This window comes from Sorex fumeus, unplaced genomic scaffold (assembly GCF_029834395.1).
Source record: "Sorex fumeus unplaced genomic scaffold, SorFum_2.1 ptg000058l, whole genome shotgun sequence".
Taxonomy (NCBI): domain Eukaryota; kingdom Metazoa; phylum Chordata; class Mammalia; order Eulipotyphla; family Soricidae; genus Sorex; species Sorex fumeus.
This window is the reverse complement of record NW_026606115.1, coordinates 3,640,859-3,665,285: the sequence shown is the minus strand read 5'-3', so window position 1 is coordinate 3,665,285 and position 24,427 is coordinate 3,640,859. Positions and strand designations below refer to the sequence as shown.

Below are 24,427 nucleotides of genomic sequence, written 5' to 3'. Positions count from 1 at the left end.
ACTTCAAATTATAAAATAAAAAACAACTACAAATTAGCTGCACATAGCAAGAAGATGATTTAGAAAGGCAACTCTAGAAATTTTCAGATTATAAAAATGTTACAAAGCAGCACGTGCAAATATCACTTTTCAGAGAAAAAGATCCCCCCAAACCTATCTATAAATATACTAGTGAAGTACTTCCAGCAGTTTCCTCCCCTATAAAGACTACCAAAAATGTCGGCATGGGAAATAGGCGAATGTAGTCTTTTACACATTTCCAAGAGGGTAACAACAAGACCCACAAACATATGAAGATTGCTTTAATGAGAAAGTTTTCAAGTTTCTTCTTCTGTGAGTAATCAACTGATTAGAAATCAACAGCAACAACAAAAAAATCTGTTCTTTGCCCTCATTCAGTTACAACAAAATCAACCGCTATCACTAAATCTCTGTTAATTTGCAGTCAAGATTATTTAGACTAAATTTTCTTTATCAGTTTTTCTTTCCACACCACCCTCTGTACTCGTAAAGACCCCAAATCTCTAGAAACATTAAATCTGAAGATAAAAATTTATTAATAAATTTTTTTAATTTCATAAATTACTGGCTATCATTTACAACTATCTCTCATGGGCAAACAGATGAGCCAAGGGCTTTAAAATTAATCCCTTTAAGTAGAAATACAGATCCTGAAAGATACTTTATACTATTAATTTTCTCAACATCACCGTTCCTCATACATCGTTTAGAATAAAGTTTAGTCAGTAATGTCACCCCAATTACAAGTTAGCAGAGTCAAACTTCATCAGATTTTACTAGCAGTAGCAACTATGGGATAGAATTACTATTACATTCTGGAATAAAAAATGCTTTCACCTACAGAGTGAAACAAGGAAAATGATTAGACATATGTCTTAAATACAAATTTTGCAGGCTCAACATCCCACTTCTTTAATATTTGGACTGGGAAATGTCAAAACCTCTCATGCTTATCATAGGAAACACTTATTTCATTTATATAACACTTGGCTTCTCCTATGGACAAGAGAGAACACAACATACACAAAAACTCTTCAAAGCATTTTATGAACATTAATCACTTAAGAAAAAGAAAATCCCTGTGAAATTCATATTTCAGAACTATCGTAAACTAAGGGCAAAGCTGGGGCTTGGCCAAGACCACTATCTGGCAATAGTTTTCAGGAGTTATTCCCAGCTTTGTGCTCCAGAGTTTCTTGCAGCAGTGTTGGACCACCGTGCAGTGCTAGGAATGAAACTGGGCCTCCTCTATACAATGCATGTACTTAGCCTATTGAACTACTTTCGGGTCCTGCCACTGCTTCTTGGTGTTGCTCCTTAAAATGGGTGTTTCTAGACTGGAGAGTTAGCTCAAAGCGCTAGCTCTATCTATACTTTGCATTTGGAAGGCCTGGCTGGGGGTGGGGGGGTGTTCAAACCCCTGGAGCAACTTGAGCAGAGCAGGATACACCTCTTCATGCACATACTAGCACCATTGGGTGTGTCCCAGAAAATAAAAGCAACAACAAAAAATGGATCTTTCTGTAGAAAGTACAGCACATTTAAAACATGCGGGGGAGGGGGCAGCGGGCTGAGCAATAGTACAGCAGGTAGGGCACTTGTCTTGCATGTCGCTGACCTGAGTTCAATCTCCAGCATTATATATGGTCCCCCAAGCCTAATCAGGAGTGATCCCTGAGCACAACTAGATGTAGGCCCCCAAACCAAAAATAAATAAACAAATTATTTGTTGTTAATTAAAACAACAACTACATGCCTCACTGTTTTCTGTTTAAAGCTATTTATTTCTGTAATAATATGCATGCTCAAAGATAGCAGTGGAAAACACCAATAATACCAAATGGTCAGAAAGTGAAATATATAATAGATTTCTAGAGACAATGTTCCTTAATAACTTCGTAGTAATATTCAACTCACTAACAACTATAGTCTATTTCAAATACCATGACCTCACTAAATGACTTAAGATGTTTTCTCGTTCTCTCTCTCTCTAAACCTCTCTCACTCTCTCTCAATGATAGTCCTTAAAAATGGACATTTTTCTTTGACAAATTTTGATTCTATGCTAGGGACAACTAATAACATTAACCACAACTTTTGATGAGTAAACACTGTGTAATCTCTTCAGTCCTGACAATGATTCTTTAAACTAATATGAGATATCCAAACTACTCACATTGCTCATAGACATGCCAAAGTGTGTGTTCTGTTTAAGTTCTACCAATCAGTAAAAGTTAAAGATGGCAACCAAGAAGTACTGTTAAATACCATAAAGCACACATTAAAAAATTAACTTTTTTTTTTTTTCCCTTTATTTTATTTTATTTTTTTTAAAGTTGTAGATTTACAATTTTTTGTGCTTTGGTTTCAATTATACAATGATCAGATACCCATCCCTCCACCAGTGCCCATTTTCCACCACCATGGATAATATCCCTCCCACCCCCATCCCCCCATCCCCCCGTCTCTGTGGCAGGGCAATCCCCTGTGTTCTCACTCTCCTTTTGGGTGCTGTGGTCTGCAAAAGAGGCATTGAGTGGCAAACATGTTCAGTCCATAGTCTACTTTCGACATGCATCTCCCCTCCTGGGAGGATCCTCCAAACATCCTTTATTTGGTGCTCCCTTCTCTATCTGAATAGCCCTTTCCTCTAGGATACCCGGCTGGCCTCTAAGTTATGGAGTAATCCTCCTGGTGCTGATCTCAGCTATTCTTGGGTATTAATCTCATACTTTGTTACTTTATATCCCCCAGATGAATGCAATCTTTCTATGTCTATCCCTCTCTTTCTGACTCATTTCGCTTAGCATGATACTTTCCATATTGTACCACTTGTATGTAAATTTCATGACTTCATCTTTTCTAAGAGCTACATAGTACTCCATTGTGTAGATGTACCAAAGTTTCTTTAACCAGTCATCTGTTCTTGGGCATTCAGGTTTCTTCCAGTTTCTGGCTATTGTAAAGAGGGCTGCAATGAACAAACAAGTGCAGATGTCACTTCGACTATACATTTTTGCCTCTCTGGGATATATTCCCAGGAGTGGTATTGCTGGGTCAAATGGGAGCTCAATTTCTAATTTTTTGAGAACCGTCCATACCGTTTTCCAGAAGGGCTGAACCAGTGGACATTCCCACCAACAATGAAGGAGTGTCCCTTTCTCGCCACATCCACGCCAGCATCGGTTGCTTTTGTTCTTTTGAATTTGGGCCAGTCTCTGAGGTGTGAGATGGTATCTCATTGTGGTTTTGATCTGCATCTCCCTGATGATTAATGATGTAGAACATTTTCTCATGTGCTTTTTTGCCATTCGGATTTCTTCTTTGAGAAAGTTTCTGTTCATTTCATTGCCCCATTTTTGGATGGGGTTGGATGTTTTCTTCTTGTGGAGTTTAACCAGTATTTTGTATATCCTGGATATCAACCCCTTGTCAGATGTGTATTCGGTGAATATCCTTTCCCATTCTGTAGACTGTCTTTGTATTTTGGTCACTGTTTCTTTGGAGGTGCAGAAGCTTCTTAGTTTAAGATAGTCCCATTTATCTATCTCTGTTTTCACTTGCTTGGCCAGTGGTGTGGCATCGTTGAAGATACCATTAGCTTCAATGTCATGGAGGGTTTTGCCAACTTTATCTTCAATGTACCTTATGGTTTCTGGTCTGATGTTGAGGTCTTTAATCCATTTTGATCTTACTTTTGTACATGGTGTTAGGCAGAGTTCTGAGCCTATTTTTTTGCATGTAGCCGTCCAGTGATGCCAACACAATTTATTAAAGAGGCTTTCCTTACTCCACTTCACATTACTTGCACCTTTATCAAAGATTAGATGAGCATATGATTGAGGAGAGATGTCAGTGTATTCAACCCTGTTCCATTGGTCTGCAGTTCTGCCTTTGTTCCAGTACCATGCTGTTTTAATTATTACTGCTTTGTAGTACAGTTTGAAGTTCGGGAGGTTGATTCCTCCCATTTTCTTTTTCCCAAGAATTGCTTTAGCTATTCGTGGGGGCTTATTGTTCCATATAAATTTCAAGAGTGTTTGCTCCATTTCTTTGAAGAATGTCATGGGTATCCTTATAGGGATTGCATTGAATTTATACAATGCTTTCGGTAGTATTGCCATTTTGACAATGTTAAGTCTCCCGACCCATGAGCAGGGGATATCTTTCCATTTCCTCATGTCCTCTTTTATTTCCTGAAGTAGCGTTTTGTAGTTTTCTTTGTACAGGTCCTTTACTTCCTTAGTTAAGCTGATTCCTAGGTACTTGATTTTCTGGGGCACAATTGTGAATGGGATTGTTTTTTTCATGTTGCTTTCTTCTCTCTCACTGTTTGCGTATAGGAAAGCCATGGACTTTTGGGTATTGATTTTATAACCTGGAGAGATAGTACAGCAAGTAGGGCATTTGCCTTGCACGTGGCCGACCCGGGTTCGATTCCCAGCATCCCATATGGTCCCCTAAGCATGACCAGGGGTAATTCCTGAGTGCAGAGCCAGGAGTAACCACTGTGCATCGCCAGGTGTGACCCAAAAGCAAAAATAAAGATTAACTTTTGTACAACAGAAAAATTCTTAATACAACAAGGGCTCCTGATTATAGGAAATTGAAAAATGGAGCTATAGCACAGTGGTAGGGCGTTTGCCTTACAAGCGGCCAACATGGCCGACCTGAGTTCGATTCCTCTGCCCCTCTCGGAGAGCCCCGCAAGCTACCGAGAGTATTGCGCCCGCACGGCAGAGCCTGGGAAGCTACCCGTGACGTATTCGATATGCCAAACACAGTAACAACAAGTCTCATGATGAAGATGTTACTGGGCCTGCTCAAGCAAATTGATGAACAACGGGAGAACCGTGACCGTGAATAGCTCAGTATTCTTGTATGTGTGTGAGTATCTGTTATTTGTTTTAGGAAATTAAACATCAAGCACATATGAAATTTCTTATTATGGCACCAGAAAGATAGTATAGTGGGTAGAGCTTTTGCCTTGCATGTGACCAACCTGGGTTCAAACACTGGCACCCAATTCCTGCCAAGAGTGATCCTGAGTACAAGGTCAGGTGTGGCCCCCAAACCAAAAATAAAATAAAATTTATTATCAGATATTCATATTGTAGACTTCCTAATAACAAAGTGAAAATATTGCCATATGTTTCTCTCACAGACAACTGTTGGAAAGTCATCTTTTATAAGCATCTTTTCACATCTCAGTTTCTTTAAGAGAACTATGTGGACACTTTAAATTTCCACTAAGGATTTATATAGACATTTTTATTTATAACCTATTTCTTTTTTTTAAACTGGTGGCTACCCTTCAATAATACATGATTTCTCAAATCCATATAGCCAAGTAAGCCTTTATGCATCTTTAACATGTATAAACTCATACACTAAATTAATTGACAAGTATTCTCATCTATTTTTTAAAAAGCCCTAAGGGGCTAGAGAGATAGTACAGAGGGTAGTGCTCTTGCCTAGCACATGACTGACCCTGGTTTGATCTCCAGCACCCCACATGGTCCCCTGAGCACTGCCAGGAGTGATCCATGAGCACAGAACCAGGCATAAGCCCTGAGCACCATGGACTATGACCCAAACACAAATAAGAGAATGAAGCCTTAAACCCAAAATGAAGGGGTTTGTGTGCAAGAGTAGTGGTGGTGGTGGTGGTGGTGGGAGGGGAAATCTATTTTCTAATATAGCACTGTAGCACTATCCTTCCGTGGTTCATCGATTTTCTTGAGCAGGCACCAGTAACGTCTCCATTGTGAGACTTGTTGTTACTGTTTTGACATATCGAATACATCATGGGTAGCTTGCCAGGCTTTGTCGTGAAGGCGGAATACTCTCAGTAGCTTGCCGGGCTCTCTAAGACGGGAGGAGGAATCAAACTCAGGTCAGCCGCGGGTAAAGCAAACACCCTACCCACTAATCTATCACCTCGGCCCATTTTTAATTTTTTTTTCAGCATTCAGGCTGATTTTATTTTAAGACACAACAGTTGGATGAGCCAAGAGCACTTATCCCTGTCCAGGTCACATCGGCAAAGACTCAGAATAAAATGCACCTGGCTGTACACCGAAGGCTGCGTGCCCAGGATGAAAGAAGCGATTCTTAGGTCTCAAAAATAAACTTTCTGATTTGTTTGTACCTCTGCCTGGCTAGAAGCAGAGGCACCCAGAAAGATATGTGGCTGAGGATGGACTTCCCATCTGTTCAAGAAGAAGCTACTTGAATGCTACAAGGCACAGGTGATAACTCTCAAGGTTCCAAGCACCTCAGAGGAGCCTCCTGGGCTGTCTCAGGAACTTCTTCCAATCAACAGTCCTCACTGACCCTGAAGTCAAGCAAGGATATAGACACACTTATATGGAATCCAAACCAAATTCAGTGGCAATGAATGTAAGCCCAGGCTAGAGTTGGGCATGTTTGTGAGGCACTGAATGGGCTGACATTAGTTCTCATTGCTCGGCCCATTTTCTAATATATGCTATATAAATATTTGATTTTGCATGACCGCTATTTTTTTTACTTATTAAATTTTTCAAATATTCATTTTAGAGAGAAAGTTTCTTATCTTTAGACAGAGGTAATATATCCAGTGCTCCAGAAAAGGTCATATACTTCGTTTGCTGGATATACTATCCCCAAATTAGTTGCCCTTTCTCAAGAGGAATATCTTATATCTTTTTGTTATCATTTTAATTGACAAAAATTCCTAACCCATTCAGTGCTTTCCTGGAAAGCACTCTGTAAATATTTGTTGAGTAGATTGAAAGAGAAATGTATAAGAAAGTTAATTAATAAGAATTATGTATTGAAGCAAGGGTATGTCCTAGAAACTTTTTTTTTTCGCTTTTTTGGGTCATACCCGACAATGCACAGGGTTACTCCTGGCTCTACACAGTAATTATTCCTGGTGGTGCTCGGGAGACCATATGGGATACTGGGGATCGAACCTGGGTAGGATGCATGCAAGGCAAATGCCCTACCTGCTGTGCTATTGCCCCAGCCCTGTCCTAGAAACTTTGAACTGTAGTCATTGATTCTGCTATTACTAAATCAGAGTCCATGTAAAAGGACTATTCATCTGATTATTTGATCATTTGAGAATAGGAATTCCTTCTTACATAAAAAATTAAACACACAAATAAATTTACACAGTATCCTATTTAAAAATTACTTTACTTATACTTATTAATTTTGTTTCTGTTGTTGGGAGGCCATATCCAATGATAGTCAGAGAACCATATGGTGCCAAGGATCAAAGCAAGGAGAATATACATACAAAGCATATGTTCTACCATTTCAACCACATCCTCAGTCCCACCCTAGTTAAAATAATAAATATATGGTGAAGATAATTATAAACAACAGAAGCCTTTTAGAATAAATTTATTACTCTTAATGATGATGGATTATGCTAATAAAAATCTCTACTCTAACCTCAGATATTGATAACTTAACTTTTTACTTACCTTCCTGAAACTTAAGAAACATGTTCTTAACAAAAATGGCCAAACCCTCCCTGATGTGTTTGTACAATAAATGTGCAATCTTAGCACAATCTAAAGCCCCTTTTTTCTTTCTTTTTTTTAAAAATTTAATTAATTAATTAATTAATTAAAAATTTTTTTTTTATTAGTGAAACACCATGAGGTACAGTTGTAGATTTACAATTTTTTGTGCTTGGGTTTGATTATACAATGATCAGATACCCATCCCTCCACCAGTGCCCATTTTCCACCACCATGGATAATATCCTCCCCACCCCCATCCCCCCATCCCCCCCTGCCTCTGTGGCAGGGCAATCCCCTGTGTTCTCTCTCTCCTTTTGGGTGTTGTGGTCTGCAAAAGAGGCATTGAGTGGCAAACATTTTCAGTCCATAGACCACTTTCGACATGCATCTCCCCTCCTGGGAGGATCCTCCAAACACCCTTTATTTGGTTTTCCCTTCTCTATCTGAGCTGCCCTTTCCTCTAGAATGCCCGACTGGTCACTAAGCTATGGAGTACTCCTCCTGGTGCTGATCTCAGCTATTCTTGGGTATTAATCTCATATTTTGTTACTTTATGTCCCCCAGATGAATGCAATCTTTCTATGTCTATCCCTCTCTTTCTGACTCATTTCGCTTAGCATGATACTTTCCATGTTGTACCACTTGTATGTAAATTTCATGACTTCATCTTTTCTAACAGCTACATAGTACTCCATTGTGTAGATGTACCAAAGTTTCTTTAACCAATCATCTGTTCTTGGGCATTCAGGTTTCTTCCAGTTTCTGGCTATTGTAAAGAGTGCTGCAATGAACAAACAAGTGCAGATGTCACTTCGACTATACATTTTTGCCTCTCTGGGATATATTCCCAGGAGTGGTATTGCTGGGTCAAATGGGAGCTCAATTTCTAATTTTTTGAGAATCGTCCATACTGTTTTTCAGAAGGGCTGAACCAGTCGACATTCCCACCAACAATGACGGAGTGTCCCTTTCTCGCCACATCCACGCCAGCATCGGTTGCTAAAGCCCCTTTTTTCAAGGGGGCAACCACACCTCGTAGTGCTCAAGGGATCATGTGATATTGGGGATCATCCCTAGGCATGCAGCATGCAAAAGGTGCATGTAGTCCATTGAGCTATTTCTTTGGCATCTAAAATGTCATTTAACATTTCTGGTGCTTGGGCTGAGATGGCTTAAAGGGTTGGAATATGTCTAGTATGTAGGAGCACTGGGTTGAAACTTGGTACCATATTAACTCTCAGGCATTGAGTGAGGAGGGAATAGTCCCCAAGTACTACACTTTTGGTGTGACCCAACCACCCCACCCTCCCACCAAAAGTCTGGTGTTACTGAATGAAAAGTAGGAATAAGGCTGAATTGGGCTGAGAGGAAGTTCAAAAGGTTGAGTGCATGAATAGTATGCCTGAGTCTGGGGTTTGATCCATGGAACTATATGCTCCCCTAAATACAGAGCTGAGATTAGCTGCTTACTCCAGAACCCAATGGTTCTGTGTGAGCCGCCCCCCCCCAATAAATACAAGAATATGGCTCTACTACATGAAAAATACTTTCATATAGTGTATTTTAACTACTTATGCCAGTTTGTTTTCATTTTGGTGACAAATACAGAAACAAAACTAGAAAAGTTGTATAAATACCATATACAATATTAAATTTTGATTTTTTTGTAATTGTGTGTGTATGTGTGTGTGTGTGTGTGTGTGTGTGTGTGGTGCTGCAGATGCAATTCCAGGGCCTTACACATACAAGGCAAGCATCTTACCATTGAGTTACATCGTGGCCCTCTATTTTGGGTAGCACTGTAGCACTGTCCTCCCGTTGCTCATCGATTTGGTCAAGCGAGCCCAGTAACGTCTCCATTGTGAGACTTGTTGTTCCTGTGTTTGGCATATCCAATACGTCACAGCTAGCTTGCCAGGCTTTGCTTTGCGGGTAAGATACTCTCCGTAGCTTGCTGGGCTCTCCGAGAGGGGAGGAGGAATTGAACCTGGGTAGGCGGGTCGACCGCATGCAAGGCAAACGCCTTACCCACTGTGCTATCACTCCAGCCCCCTATTTTGGGTAAATCTTGAAATAATTTGATTAAAGTAAATGACTTCTAATTATAATTATCTATAATGCTTGAAAACCTTTAAAATAATAAGCCTAGCACATTGTATCTCAAAAGTCGTATCAGTTAAAGAAAATCATTTTCCATATTCTGCATTCTTTCAGAAATGCATATCCTAGTATAAATATCTGAGTTACTGAAAGATCTTTAAAATAATATGTTAGGCATTTTCCTCAACAATTCCAGTTAAAATTAATAAAATAATCATATTTATAGCATATCTATAAAGATGTGTTATAATATTAACATGTGTACCAAAATTTTTCATCTAAATTAGGGTCTAGAAAGGTTACTCAGTAGTCATATCTATTTCTCCCCTAGGTATTTGCAAATCTTAGTTACAAATATTACAGAGAAATCACAGTGTTTTGCTAACCAGAAGCAAACACTTTCATGGAATGCTAATCCTATTAGCTCATTAATATTTGTAACACTGCTTACATTTTCATGGCAAACGACACTTTCTTTTCAATTGTTTTAACTTTTTTTCTTAAACCATATCCCAGGTCTATGTCTTAAAACTTTAAATTTCTTAGACATCTATCTAAATAAATTATTGTGAACTTAAAATAAAAAGTTTTAAGCATATGTGAGTTGGGACCAGAGAGTACTAATCTACCCCAGGGGGTAGATTACCTTACATGCAGACAAACCTGATTCGGTCCCTGGAATCACACATGGTTCCTGAGTATCAGTGGGAATGACCCCCTAAGCAAAAAGCACCCTGAGCACCACTAGGTGTGATGTAACCCCTCCTCACCCACCCCCAAATATTTTCATTTATAGAATGAATGAGAGTATCTTAAACTCTAAGATTCAACTTCAAAGTTGAACCTTGTAACCTACCAGCATAACAAGGGGACCAACAGTTTTCTGATAGGCAGAGTTTATTGACCCAGTATTCAACTACTGTGTAACAGCCAAGAGAATTAGCAACCAACACAATATCTTAATTTTAATGACTATTTTTAAATTCCTCATATTTTCTACTTTAGACCTCTTCTAGGGTGATTTTAGCTCCAAAATTTTTTCTTTTTTTCTAAAAATGGGGCAGATTATAGACACAGTTATTCTGAAAAATTCCAAATACATGGTGGTAAGTCTAAACTGGGCTGGAGCGATAGCACAGTGGTAGGGCGTTTGCCTTGCACGCAGCCAACATGGTTGACCCGAGTTCGATTCCTCCGCCCCTCTCGCAGAGCCCGGCAAGCTACCGAGAGTATCTCGCCCGCACAGCAGAGCCTGGAAAGCTACCCGTGATGTATTCGATATGCCAGACACAGTAACAACAAAAGTCTCCAATGGAGACGTTACTGGGCCCGCTCGAGCAAATCAAAGTCTAAATTATAGAAGCGAATTACAAAGTGTACAGTGTGAAATTGCTACACCCAAACGGGCACATTTAGCAATTCAGTGAAAAACCCTTATCTGTTACAGATAACCACAACAATGTTACAGAGTTATGCCTAACTTCATTACTTTCACACAACCAAGAGGGAATAATCATTTCTTTTTTCCCCCTTTTATCTCATGTTCTACTATTAATCAAAGTAAATGTGATTTTGATATGAGGAAATAAAAAGCAGCATATAGGGTCCTCTAGGTTGACTCCAGGTTTAATTAGATGCAATTATACTTTGTATTCCTATCAGAGAGGCTGCTAGTGAATTCTATCTACTTCAACCACTAAGTTCAGGGACAAGGGAGATGATGCAGCTGGTAAGGTGCTTGTCTTCAGTGTGGCTGGATTCCAGTTGGATTCCCAGCATTTCATATGTTTAGGGATCACACTTCCAAAAGTTATCTCTGAACACAGAGTCAGGAGTCAGCCCTGAGCACAGAACCAGGAATAAGCCCTGTTCCCAGTCAGGTGTGATCATCAAAACAAATGAACAAACAAAAAATACCAAGTTCAGAATCACCAAGACCTTCAAAATCATATATATGCTACAATATGAACAATATAAGTTATTTTTCATGGAATTTTAAAGCTATATATCACTATGATAAAATACATCTTCCCTTGAGCTAGCATAAATTTATATATTCATTCCATATTCAGTTTGATCTAAGTCACAGACACTGTTAAGCATTTTTATGAGTCTTCCACTATAGAGTCTGGCCATTTTGTTTAAATTCATATGCTACTGTTCAGTCAGTAAGCAAAAATATCTTAAGCACTTCTAGAATTACCAATTTTTGTGATTCAGATTTGTAAAGTACAGAACAACATGTATTCCCCAAAGGGTGAAGAGGCAGCAAAATCAAGCTTGCATCGATCATCTAAACAGGAAACAAGCATTAGCAAATTGATTAGGACCATGTTTTTGCATTTGTCAACTAAAATGCATTTGTTTAAACTGAGGCTTCCTTAGCATATAAGCCATTAGTGACAGTGAAAGATAGACTTCTTGAACTTCAGAAATACCAAATCAATCAACTCCTCACCAAAACCTGAAGAGATTTTCATGCTGTATTAGTTGAATCATCAATAACTACTGAGAACTTGAAAACTTTGCAAGGAACTAGAAGTAAAGAAAAGAAATGTATTTCCTTACCAAAAAATTCTTACCACCTAATCAGGCAGATTACATGTTCATGTATGAAAGACGAGGAAGTATAAATAGATTGCTATAGTAAAGACTTAATTCTCCAGAACCCTGGATAACCTACTTTTCTGAATGATTTTTAAAAATAAATTTAAATTCAAGACAATTGCAAGAGACTGTCACTGTCATGGTCACTGTCCTCCCGTTGATCATGGATTTGCTCGAGCGGGCACCAGTAACGTCTCACATCAAATTGCAAGAGACTACATATTAAATATCAAAACTTCCTTAATTTCACTTTTTAGTAGAAATATTTCTGCTTTTTATCTTCTTTGGGTCTAAAATGGACATACGCATATATCTTTTAAAAATATTACCGAGTCACCCACAACATACAAGAGTTATTGTGATACGCCTCTATTGCAGACACAGGAATGTGGGCAAATACTAAGGTTCATTCCTCACGCTTGGCCAATTCCTGCTCCCATATGTTTTGACATGAACACAGATGCTAAGTGGCAGAAAAGTCGCTCTTTATTTTACACTCACACACACACACACACACACACACACACACACACAAAAGCTCTTTAGCTAGAATGCCATGAGTCTCAAGTTTTGTCAGAGAATCACTGTTGTTCGATATTAAAAATGCACAAGTCTGGAGGGGGTGGGCTCGTCTGCTTTTTATCCAAGTACACCGGGTAACTTTCCATCTAGCCTTGTAAACTTAGAGAAATACTGGTTTAAAGGCAAGGATGCTACACTCCACTCCTATCCCTCAAATCAGGATTACCCTATGGGGAGTGAGATTTTGTATTATCTCTCATTGCTGACCTTCCTCCATCTACCAGCCTTGGATATTCACCACTAATTGTCAGTGCCCAGAGTCCACCACCATTTTCTCAACCTCCTGCACTCCAAAACTTTGGGGATCTGAGAGCAGCTGGAAGAAAGGTCAATTGGCAGAAAGATACAGATGCAGACAGATAGATGCACGGGGATGGAGGGTATGTTGAAGTACACAAGTTAGGAAACAACAGTAGTGTGAGTTATATGATGGCACCACGCAGATGACAAAGTGAAAAACTTTTTTCAAATGGCACTGATGACAAAGAATGCAGAAGAAAGCAGAGCTCAACATCTGTATGGTATGGTTGCAGCTCTGTCCCCAACTAGCTCTGTGACCTCTACTTTATTGTCCCCCATTTGGAAAATCGGGAAGACACCACTTTCCCTGGCCAGTTCACAGCAAGGCTGTGAAAATGTACTGAACATGTGTTGATGAAAACATACTGAAAAATATCAAGCACAACACAATGGTGTGTGGTATTCTTTTTTTAACAGAATAATTTATCTCCTTATTGTCTTAATAAATGCTGGAACCTACAATACTGAAAGTTTCCTTGCTGACTCTAAATGTCATCTAGGATCTCTGGGTCTGGCTTCTAAAATTAATTCACATGAACAAAAAATGGTAGATAAAAATGCAGACCCTTGGACATACCCTGAAGTTGATTTTTTGAATATATCCTTGAAATCGGCTTGTTTTAAAGACAATTGCCTCCGTCTCCTGGAAGTGGAGTGCAAAAAGAAAAAAAATGGTTAATTGTGGCTTTATTACATTTTTAGTCCACAGTTTAAAGCATATTCTGCAAATATTTTAGCTATAGATGCACAAACCATATTTATAAATCCTGAAGAATGAAGACCACGGCTAATAATTAAAAGGGTCTAAAGTTTCTCTTAAAATATCACTAGAGAGTCCTAGATTCTATTTGTTTTTAGAAGCTCTCTTTATGTTTCAGAAAGTCTGGAATAGAGATTGCCATTAAATACAGCATTTATTGGCAGCTGATCTAAAACACTAAATGAGTCAAATCTGGACCCAAGGAAACATTTGCCAGTCAAGATATATACTCAGCCTCAGAATGCTTTGTCATGTTCTAGCTTTTGAAACCCAGAGTTCAATTCTTTGCTGATAAACTGTTTTGCCATGAAAATCTGAAAGCCAACAACACACATTACAAGCTTCCAGGGAACAGATGGCTAATGTTCTTCTAGCTTCATTTACTACCAATTTCTTATTTCCATACTGTTTGCAATTAATAAAAACATATAAATAGATACATTGTCTCCTAAGCAGGGAGCTTTGGATTTTGCCAAGTTCTGGCTTCTACCTCACTCCTTGTTGCTAACACAAAAGGCAGCAGTGACAGACATACTTCAAGTACTACCTCAGTAACACAGTTTACAAATAGAGACTACTACAGAAATCTACAGTATGCATTGCCCACATCCACTGCCTTAAAATAATAAACTAGACTGGCAGGTGCTCCTGGCGCCTTCACAATAAATTCAATTCATTTACATGTTTTGCATTTAAGTCGTTATCAGCTTCTAAAAAGTATATTATACAAAACACTACCCTTGTTTAACTTTTTCTTCAAAATAAACCGGCTTGGATTTTTTTTCTGGGTCATCTCCCAAGCTCCACTGCATTATCTAAGTCCAAACTAAATCAAAGTCATAGCCTAATAGTGTCCACAGAAAGACCTTGAAAAACACCTTATCTAAACAGTTGACCAAAATATGATGACTTCTTATGCAAAACGGAGGGATAAAATATTCTATTTTTTTTCAGAATAAAAACTGAAAACAACATCTTCGCAATACTATTTCTGGTCTACTTTAAAAAAAAGGCTATTCATATACAAATCCTTAGTTTTGAATCATAAAAAAGGCTAAAACGGGTTAAATTAATTATTTGTTATGCTTTGGCACTCCGCTTCATCAAGCAAATAACAATTATATAATTTCTTTGCTTAAAATACATTAAAGTATCTTTAAATACAGCTTATTTTATATTCCTATTAATATTATTCCGTCCCTTTGTGCATTTAAAAAGAATCTGGTGCGCCACCTTCTGGCAACTGAGTGAAATTATGTTTCTCTACACCAGTCACTATTCTTTATTTTAACTTAAAAAAAAATGTATATATTTCTTAACCTGCATTACATTTAAGCTACAAAAATAATCCTGTACCACAACCTGAAATAAAATTTCCCTGTTCATTTAAAAAAAATAAAGCATTATACACGCTTCCTATGATTTTTGCATGGTTACCAATATGTCTCCTGAATTCTACAATACATATAAAATTGATTTTTGTACACCGCCTTACAGCCACACATGAAAACAACAGGCTAGCTATTTAATGCATAAGTAAAAGCAGTGAATAAAGGAAAAGAAAGTTATCTTACCAATAAGCCCATTTTTCTCTTAAGGTTTGAACTCTCATCATTTGTCATGTTCTTGTGGATCCCTCTCTCATCAAATTCTCTGGAGTTTTAAAGTTGAGAGCTGTGATGCACAGCTAGGCTCTGCTACATAGTAGCGCACCCCAGTGCCTCTGGCTGGTATAACACTTCAACCGTAGCTCCGGAAAGCAGAAACAGGTTTTGTATATTCAAAAACCTAGGCACTGCACACCTCCCTTTCATAGGAAATTGTAGCTGGTGAAGCTGACTCTTTATATTTTATATCTTAACTCGTGATCAGTGATGATCAGAACCGCATGAATCTTGAGCTTAGTTCCAGTAGATTGAACGGGAACAAAGTGTTTATTTTTAAAGCAGAGGCAGGGTGAGGCAAATCCTAACACCGGGAGCTCTGACTTAGAAAACAGTCTGTTTTTTTTTTCTTAAATTTTTATTAGTGAAACACCCTGAGGTACAGTTGTAGACTTACAAATTTTTGTGCTTGGGTTTTCAGTTATACAATGATTGAACACCCATCCCTCCACCAGTGCCCATTCTCCACCACCACTGATCCCAGTATCCCTCCCACCCCCCATCCCACCCTGCCTCTATGGCAGGGCATTCCCTTTTGTTCTCTCTCTCCTGTTGGGTGCTGTAGTTTGCAAAAGAGGCATTAACTGAAAGGCAAGCCCAGTTTTACACAGGTCGCTGTCTTATTATTTGTCACACCTTAAATCCTTATTATTTTAACCCTTCCTCCTTTCCTGCCCTAGGAGGCCAGTGATTCAGTCCTATTCTTTATTCTTTACCCATTTCCCTCCAGGAAATCACCCCCTTCACTTTGTTTTTCTTAACAAACAAGCTGTAATCAAGCAAAATGTAAATCTAGTCTCTCTGCATGTCCAGTTTAAGCTCATCAATCACACTGCTTCTAGATAACTCTTGAATACAATTGTATGTGATGTCAATTGAGTGTTCAGTAAATATTTTATAAGAATTTGCTACATGGAGTTGGGGAAATGGCTGAAAAGGCGGAGGTACATGCTTTATATGCAGGATTCCAGATTCTAACCTGCACTTCTGGGTGTGGCACCAAAGGGTTGTGGAAATTATCCCCCACCACCACTAACACAACAACAAAAGAATCTGCATGTAAAGTAGGTATTCAGCTGGATGTGAAAGTAAACAAAACACATTCCCTAGTTCTAAGAGCTGAGTGAAGGAAAGTGAATATGTACTCTTGACAGGGCAAGCTACAGTATAAAAACTCATATTCAGAATAATACATGAACAGAGAAATACTAAAAATTATGCAAAAGAAATTGGTTGGCAGATACACAGAGATTGGATGGCTATAACATATTGTGGTGACTGGGAAATTTTTCAGTAGGACTGAAAGTTTAGGGTACACAGTGCCGAGGGAAATAGATTTTAAAACATACAGAAATCATATCACAGACCTTACATGCAAGTGAAGAGACTTTGATTTTATTCTATGAGTTTTTTTATGTGGGTTTTTTTTGTTTGTTTGGCTTTTGGTTTGGGGGCCACACCTGACTGTAATCGGGGCTTACTCCTAGTTCTGTGCTCAGGGATCACCCCTGGCAGTGCTTGCGGGACCACAGGTTGGCCATATGTAAAGGCAAGTGCCTTACCCATAGTACTAAGTCTCCAGCCCTTATGAGAATTCATTGAATGAATGGATCACACAAAGAATTAATTGAGCAACTATGTGTTACAGTAAAAACTCAACCAACTACAAGCTGGCCAACCTATTCTACTTCACTGTCACAGCAACCCCTAATAATTACGTGCCGTTCTCTGTCTCACCAACTGTGTTGTTTATTTCTTTCCTTTGCTCCTGAAGTACTGAATGATCTCTCTACTTTTCTCAATACAACTCATCCCTCTAGATCCAGCTTAATCATATTCCATTCTTTTTCTGAGTTTTCTTCCACGGTCACTTGACAGTTTTTTTGGGGACCACACCTGGCCCACTCTTGATTCAGTGTTCAGGAGTCACTCCTAGTTTTAATGGTCAGAAGCCATACTTGGCTATGCTTAAGGGACATATACAGTGCTGGTGTTCCAACTATTGGCAGAGTCACAGCCTTCTGCAAGTCAAGTGCTTTGCCTCTGAACTATCTCTCTGGTCCTTGACCAGACTATTTTTCAAGTTCCTCTATTACACAGATCATACCATCTTTCTAGTGTTTATTTAGCACATAATGTTCAAGAAACCTTTCTGATCTTTTCCCCATAAAGTGAGCCATGACAGTGAGATAATAACAAGGCAAAGTGAGAGCTGAAGGTAAATGGCCTTCTCTGACATCACAGCGCATTTATACTCAGTCATTTCCTTCATCATTCTCAAGCCAGAAATGGAAATGAGGTGTACTGTGATGAGAAATGGGTATGCATCATGCAGCACCTTCACACTACATTGCTGACTATATCTATCACAGGCCTGAGTAGAAAATCCCAGGCAATTTATGATAAAGGGACACCAATCTCAATGATGGATGTAGTTGTGATCATGGAGGGGATTTTATTTTACTATTTACAGTAAATCTAGCACATTCACCTGAACAGTCTCACAATAAACAAAGGGAATTCATGAAGCCCTCGAAAAGAAAGGGAAGAGTGTAGGTAGGGAAGTGGATACAAAAGGTTTAAAATTTCATGAGGTAATAAGGGAGAAATTTAAGGGTCAAAGGGGGTGTGTTTAAAAGGGTGGGGGAATAATAGTTTTAGCTGAGAGATTAATCTGAGACAGGAAAATTTACCAAAGAAATGTACCCCAGGGTGAAAATATTTAGTGTTCTCTCCTTGTTGAACCACACCCTGCTATGCTCAGTGTCAAATATTCAGGCAAGTCTTGGTTGATGTTGGCATTTAGCATTCAGCTTTGTCTCATCTTTTTATGTATGCATAATCTCTGAGGATTATGCAGTGATGCAAAAATCATGATGCTTCCTTTTATTCAGACAATAAAAAAAAAATCTCCATATCCTAGTCAACCATTTTATGTTGAAGTGGGCTAAGAGAATCCTGCTAATAATTTCCAAAAGCAGATAGTTTTTGAAAATATTTTTTCAATGACTTAAAATTTTCCCAGATAAAGCTATTCATATCATTCTTGTTTATGGAGTGCAAAATCTGACCACTTTACTTAACACTAAGTTTTAAAAAAATTCTAAATTCACAAAAAGAGAATGTGACCTTGGATATTTGCCGCTCTTTTCTCAGGAAATTAAAAAAAGAAAAGAAAAAAGAAACTCTGTACCTAGGGAATATAAATATGACTTAAACCCACTGGGTTTTTGGAAGAATGTTTTGAAACTATGTATTACAGAATCACAGATTCTAAAACAAAGAGAAAATAACACAGGCCATTTCCTTATTTAGTTTGTGGAAAAACAGAACAATTGCCAGTGTATTTTCTTCAGGCCTGGCAGAAAAAAGAGCAATAATCATTTAACATTCCATTTTGAAATAGATTAGATATTTTATCCAAATTCACATGAACTAGTTCATTTAGAAGTTGCAAAATGAGAAAAGAGGGGAATTTTTATCACGGCAATTCACATAAGCCTCATAATATTAGTGATTTTGTTTTTATTTGGGGGTCACACCCAGCTGTGCTTAGGCCTTACTCCAGGTTCTGTGCTCAGGCATCACTCATGGAGATGCTTGAGGAATAATATGAGATGCCAGGAGTCAAACCAGAATATTAATGGTTTTGATGACTTAGTTTATGTTAGTTTAGTATAAAGGATTCATTTGCATGCTTAAAATAGCATTATGATGCTATTTCAATCATAGTGGTACTCTTTTTTCTTCTGGATACTAAAGATAGCTTAGAGGAGGATGAGTTAAGTGGTTCAAATAGTTTTGTATTGTGTGAAATTATCTGTCGATGCAAAATTTGAAAACCAAAGATCCAAAGAAGAGATGGGTTTGGAGCATATATATTAGGAAAAATTGCTCCTATTCCCATGACCCAGAAATTTATATTTCAGGTGATCAGCCACACTAATGTAGTATTAACACTCAATCTAAAGAGAGGGTGGAGGTTAAAGGGTTTAAGAGTGAGAAGTACCTTTTCCTACTTCTAACAATTCTGTACTGCCACTGTATCCCGAAAAGTGACAGAGTAGAAGGCCATGGTTTCATAACCTACCATCCTACTTGAATGAGTCATAACCTTCTAAAAAATCCCTAACATGTGCCAGGATGCAGATTGTACCATATCTCCAAATTATTGGGGATAACTCATGAAGAAGTGAAAATATCTCAAAGATATCAATTATTCAATATCTATGGTTGACTGAAATATATCAAGTCATATTTTACCAATTTATGTCTTTTTTTGTTTTTGTTTTATGTTTGTTTATTTGAGGGGCCACACTTGGCAGTACTCAGGGTTTACTCCTGGCTCTGCACTCAGGGATCACTCCTGGCAGTTCTCAGGGGACAATATGGAGTGTGAGGAATCGAATCTGGGTCAGCTACATGCAAGGAAGTGCCCTGCCCTCATGACTATCTGTCAGACTGGTCCCAGTTTAAATTTTAAACACATTACTAATTAATAGAAATCACTATGTAATGGTGAAAAGGGCTAAGACACACATCACTGACCATTGACAAGAAGGAAATGTTATCATTTTAAATTTCAAAACAGAGAAGTAAGTGCAATGACATTTTGTAGGCAAAAAGAAAGATCTGGTATTAATGAGAAAAAAGAATGTTTCTATTTGTCAAATTCCTTTCAACTCAATTATCTTATCTATATGTCCACAAAATATTTTATTTTAAATATTAGGTAATAGCCTAGGTCAAGTAAAAAAGTTTATTATACCACTTAATATTTAAGTGTCTCATTTTCACTTTCACCCAGAGGTAGGCAATGCAGATGTTAATGTCCCCATTTTCCTAGTGAAGAAAAAAAGAGTTCTTAAATGACTTGGCTCAAGTGCTTGGCTCAAGTTGCTGAGAGAACTAGAAAACAAGAATTCAGATCCCAACACTCAATTTAGTGTTCTTTAATCACTTCTGTATTGTACCGATACTTATTTTAGTGGGGAAAAAACACTAAATGTGACCCCTAAACACCCTCCACAAGGGTGGAAGAGAATGATTTCCTCACATTGATCCTAGGGAAATAAGTGGCTGGGGAGGAAGGGCGAAATAGGTCAGGAAAGACAGAGGATGCTGCATGATTACAGCTGTGGATTGCACAACCAAGTCTATGCCAGGAACATCTTCCAACACGATTCACAGAGCTCACTTGTATCCTGTAATGAGTAATTTCTTGACATGGACCTCAAAAACTACATACTCTCTCCTTCATCACATATGGTTTCTCATATAATACTCTCTCCACTTTGAATTCCCTGTCTTCCTTGTCTAGCAAGCAATTTTTTCACTCATATTTAAGAGTGAATGCATATTTCCTATCGTGAAACTTTCATGTATTTTAGCAGAATCAATGTTAGGTTCCTCTAAACTCCTATGACATTTTGAATATATTACAGCTCCTGTAACTTGGAATCATTACTGCTTCTATTGACTATAAACTCAATGATAAACTCCTGAGAGCCGGGGCAATAGTACAATGGGTAAGGTGTTTGTTTGCCTTGCATGTGGCCTACCCAAGTTCAATCACTGGCATCCCATATGGTTCCCCAAACACCACCAGGAGTAATTTCTGAGTGCAGAGCCAGGAGTAAACCCTGAGAATAGCTAGATGTGACCCAAAAAGCAAAAAAATTAAAAATAAATTAAAAAAATAAACTCCTGAGAGCTGAGCTGTAGTTGGGCCTTCCTTATTGTTTTTATTTGGGGGGGGGGTGGGAAGCAGCAGTGATTGGGCCAAATCTGGTGGTGCTTTGGGATAATATGCTCAGGATTTTCTCCTGGTGGTGGTCAGGAAACTATATGTTGTGCCACAGATCAAACTGGTATTGGCTGCATGCAATGCAAATGCCTTAACCTTTGCACTTTCTCTCCAGTCTTTAGGTTTTTATTATGCCTGATTCACTGACTGTCCAAACATATTGAGACAAAATTTTGTTGACATCATCTAGTTTACAGAGGTTGCATCCTCTGTTCTAAGAATAAGCACAGTCTTCTCATGAAAATTAAGCCAGAAATTTTTCTAACTCCTAATGTGGATAGTGTGAAACAAAAATTACAACAGCAAACAGTCCACCTAGATGATTCCTTTGATGTTTGTGTGATAGATCCTATGTATGCCTAGCGGATCCCCAAAGAATAGGTCAACAATTTTATAATTGATAGATAGAGAGGGGTCGGGCTGGAGCAATAGCACAGTGGGCAGTGTGTTTGCCTTGCATGTGGCCGACATGGCTGACCGGAGTTTGATTTCTCTGCCCCTCTCGGAGAGCCCGGCAAGCTACCTAGAGTAGAGAGTATCTCGCCCACACGGCAAAGCCTGGCAAGCTACCCGTGATGTATTCGATATGCCAAACAGAGTAACAAGTCTCACAATGTTACTGCGTCCACTGGAGCAAAACGATGAACAATGGGAGGACAGTGACAGTGACAGATAGAGGGGTGGTAGACAGCTCAATAAGTGACTGCTAAACTCAGCAAAGGAAACAATTGACTGCAGAAAGGGAGAGATGAGAAAGAAAGTACAGGAAGTGAAGCACTTGCCTTGCATGCAGCTGACCTTGGTTTGTATACCAGGCACCCATTTGGCCCCCAGAGTATGACCAGGGGTAACTCCTGAGCAGAACCACAATTATTCTGTCTGGGTGTGGCACCCTAATCAGCCCCCATGTTTTTAAAATAAAATGTCAAAATCTTCTTCTTAACTCCATTTCCTGGCCTCCCCCTACTCTGAAAACTAGCAGAGTAGACCACACAAAGAATATAAAATAATGGAATTCACTGCAGAGAAGAGACTATTCACAACATGATTTAACACATATATGTGTCAGGGAGTAGTTTGGAGACTCCAACAGCTGTGAGGGCTTCCTGATGCAGATCGTTAACTACCATCTTCTTGGGGCACCTGGGGTTTAGGTACAAAGAGTGCAGATTTTCATTTATCTGATCATCCTTACTTTTGGGATTAGAAGATTCTTAACTTGTTATGGTATTGTTTATCTTTGCTTATGTTTGCTTTGGCCAATGGCATTGATTCCTGAAGATATTTCAACTACAATATTTTACTTAAATGAAAGAACTGAGGTCTCATAAAACAGACCTGTGTTTTGCTACCACTGGACTTGAATTTTGCTATTGGGACAGAGAAACACAACATTTAAGTCCCACTAGGGTACGATCATTGGGACTGGATATATAATATAAGGCTTGAGACCCTTAGTCTTACATGCAGGTTAGCTGGGTTTGATCCCTGTCAACACATCTGATTTCATCAGCACACAGTCATGAGTAATCCCTGAGAACCTCCACATGTGGACCCAACCTCCCCCACAGAAAAAAAGATCTTACAAAAATATGAGTCATAAAATCTTCTAGGATCCCTAATCCTAAAGAACAGATTGGCTCAGAAGCCACAGTTAGCCAGAGAGAGATACACTAACAGTTCAAGGAAGTTCCAGAGCACAGAAAAAAAAAAACAAGAAAAGGCAAGAATCTGGATTAAACACAACCACGAAAGAATTTGGCACCTCATCATCTCTAAATCAAAATTTAGGGTTAATTATGCCTTCCTTGTTGCTTTTATTATCTCAATCTTCAATTCACAAACTTTTCATGACACATTCATGTGAAAATGTTGTAGAATATATTTTTATGGTCTCCTCAATCCTACTCCTCTTTATTTATTCAACTTCCTTTCACATTAGAGGCCTTCCTGGATTTGTAAACAGCTGGGAAACAGTAAAAACATTACCCAAAACTGTCATGGGAGCAATTATAAACAATTAAGTTGCGGCTTACAGTTTCTCTGAATTCAAGAGAGAAATACATAGAAATGCTTTGCAGAGAGAAGCAGGAAGTGTGGAAGGAGAAAGAATGGAGAGAGATATAAGTGAAGGCTTTCCCAATCCCCAAATATCTTCCTGTATCGTGTACCATGGCAAGTCTCTTCAACATTGATTCGCTCCCAAGTTTTGTGCCTTCTCTATTTTTTGGGGTGTGGGGTTACTCCATGCTCTTTTCCTCAAGGAAAAGCCAGAGATCAAACAGGATGCATGCATGCATCCCTTTTGAGTTCTCAGGCCCTGCCTTCTTTCTAGTTCCCTCACCTTCCTTCCCCCCATCTCAACGCCCATTGTTAGCTCTGTACAACTGCCAGAAATTTCAGCAATTACAAGTTCAGTTGAGTTAAAAAGAAGCTTGTTAAAATTATAATAAGTACAGCTGTCAAAATGAGGTAGAAATCAGTTATTCACACATTAGTGTGAAAGAGTTCAGTCAAGTTTCTTCAAACAGCAAAGAGCAGTTGCCCTAAAGAGAAAGTTTGCATTTTGGAATCTTTGCAACTTTGCGTATGTGCCATTTGGGTTTTTTTAAATTTTTTTTTCATTTTTGCTCTTTGGGTCACGCCCAGCAATGCTCAGGATTTACTCCTGGCTCTGTGCTCAGGGATAACTCCTGGCGTGCTTGAGGGAGCATACATGGTGCCCGGGATTGAAACAGGGCTGGCAGTGTGCAAGGTCAGCGCCCTACCAGCTATCCTTTCTGCTATTTAAAAGAAGTGCTGTGTGTGTGAGGGTGTCTTACAGGGTGGAGGGGGAGGACAGAGAACAATGTCTAGAGGGAAATTGAGACATACCAAGAGTGCAGAAAATGTTCTAGCAAAATCACAAAGTTCAACTTTTGCTCAATGCCTCTTTGCTCAGAATCCACCAAAACTAGTGAGGAGGAGGGAGAGACAAAGGTAATTAAGGAACAATTGAAAGATGACTACATAGAATCTAAAACTGAAATACTATTAGTCGAACGCATCCAAGAAGAATTATTTTTAT

General features: G+C 38.7%; 1 protein-coding gene across 2 annotated transcripts in view; it reads right to left on the bottom strand.

Moving 5' to 3' along the window:
• The window catches only part of KLHL13 (kelch like family member 13), a 178,751-nt gene that overhangs the window by 77,703 nt on the left and 76,621 nt on the right, over positions 1-24,427 (bottom strand). Inside the window, exons 1-2 of one of the 2 annotated variants that reach the window (XM_056125721.1) lie at positions 15,465-15,602; positions 13,708-13,773 (exon numbers count right to left, since the gene is read on the bottom strand). The exons of the other annotated variant lie outside the window; for it this stretch is intronic. Of the exons in view, the coding sequence (XP_055981696.1) occupies positions 13,708-13,773; positions 15,465-15,505 (107 nt within the window). The 5' untranslated portion in view covers positions 15,506-15,602. Of the gene's footprint in view, positions 1-13,707; positions 13,774-15,464; positions 15,603-24,427 lie in introns of those variants that run through there. 2 annotated transcript variants of the gene reach the window in all.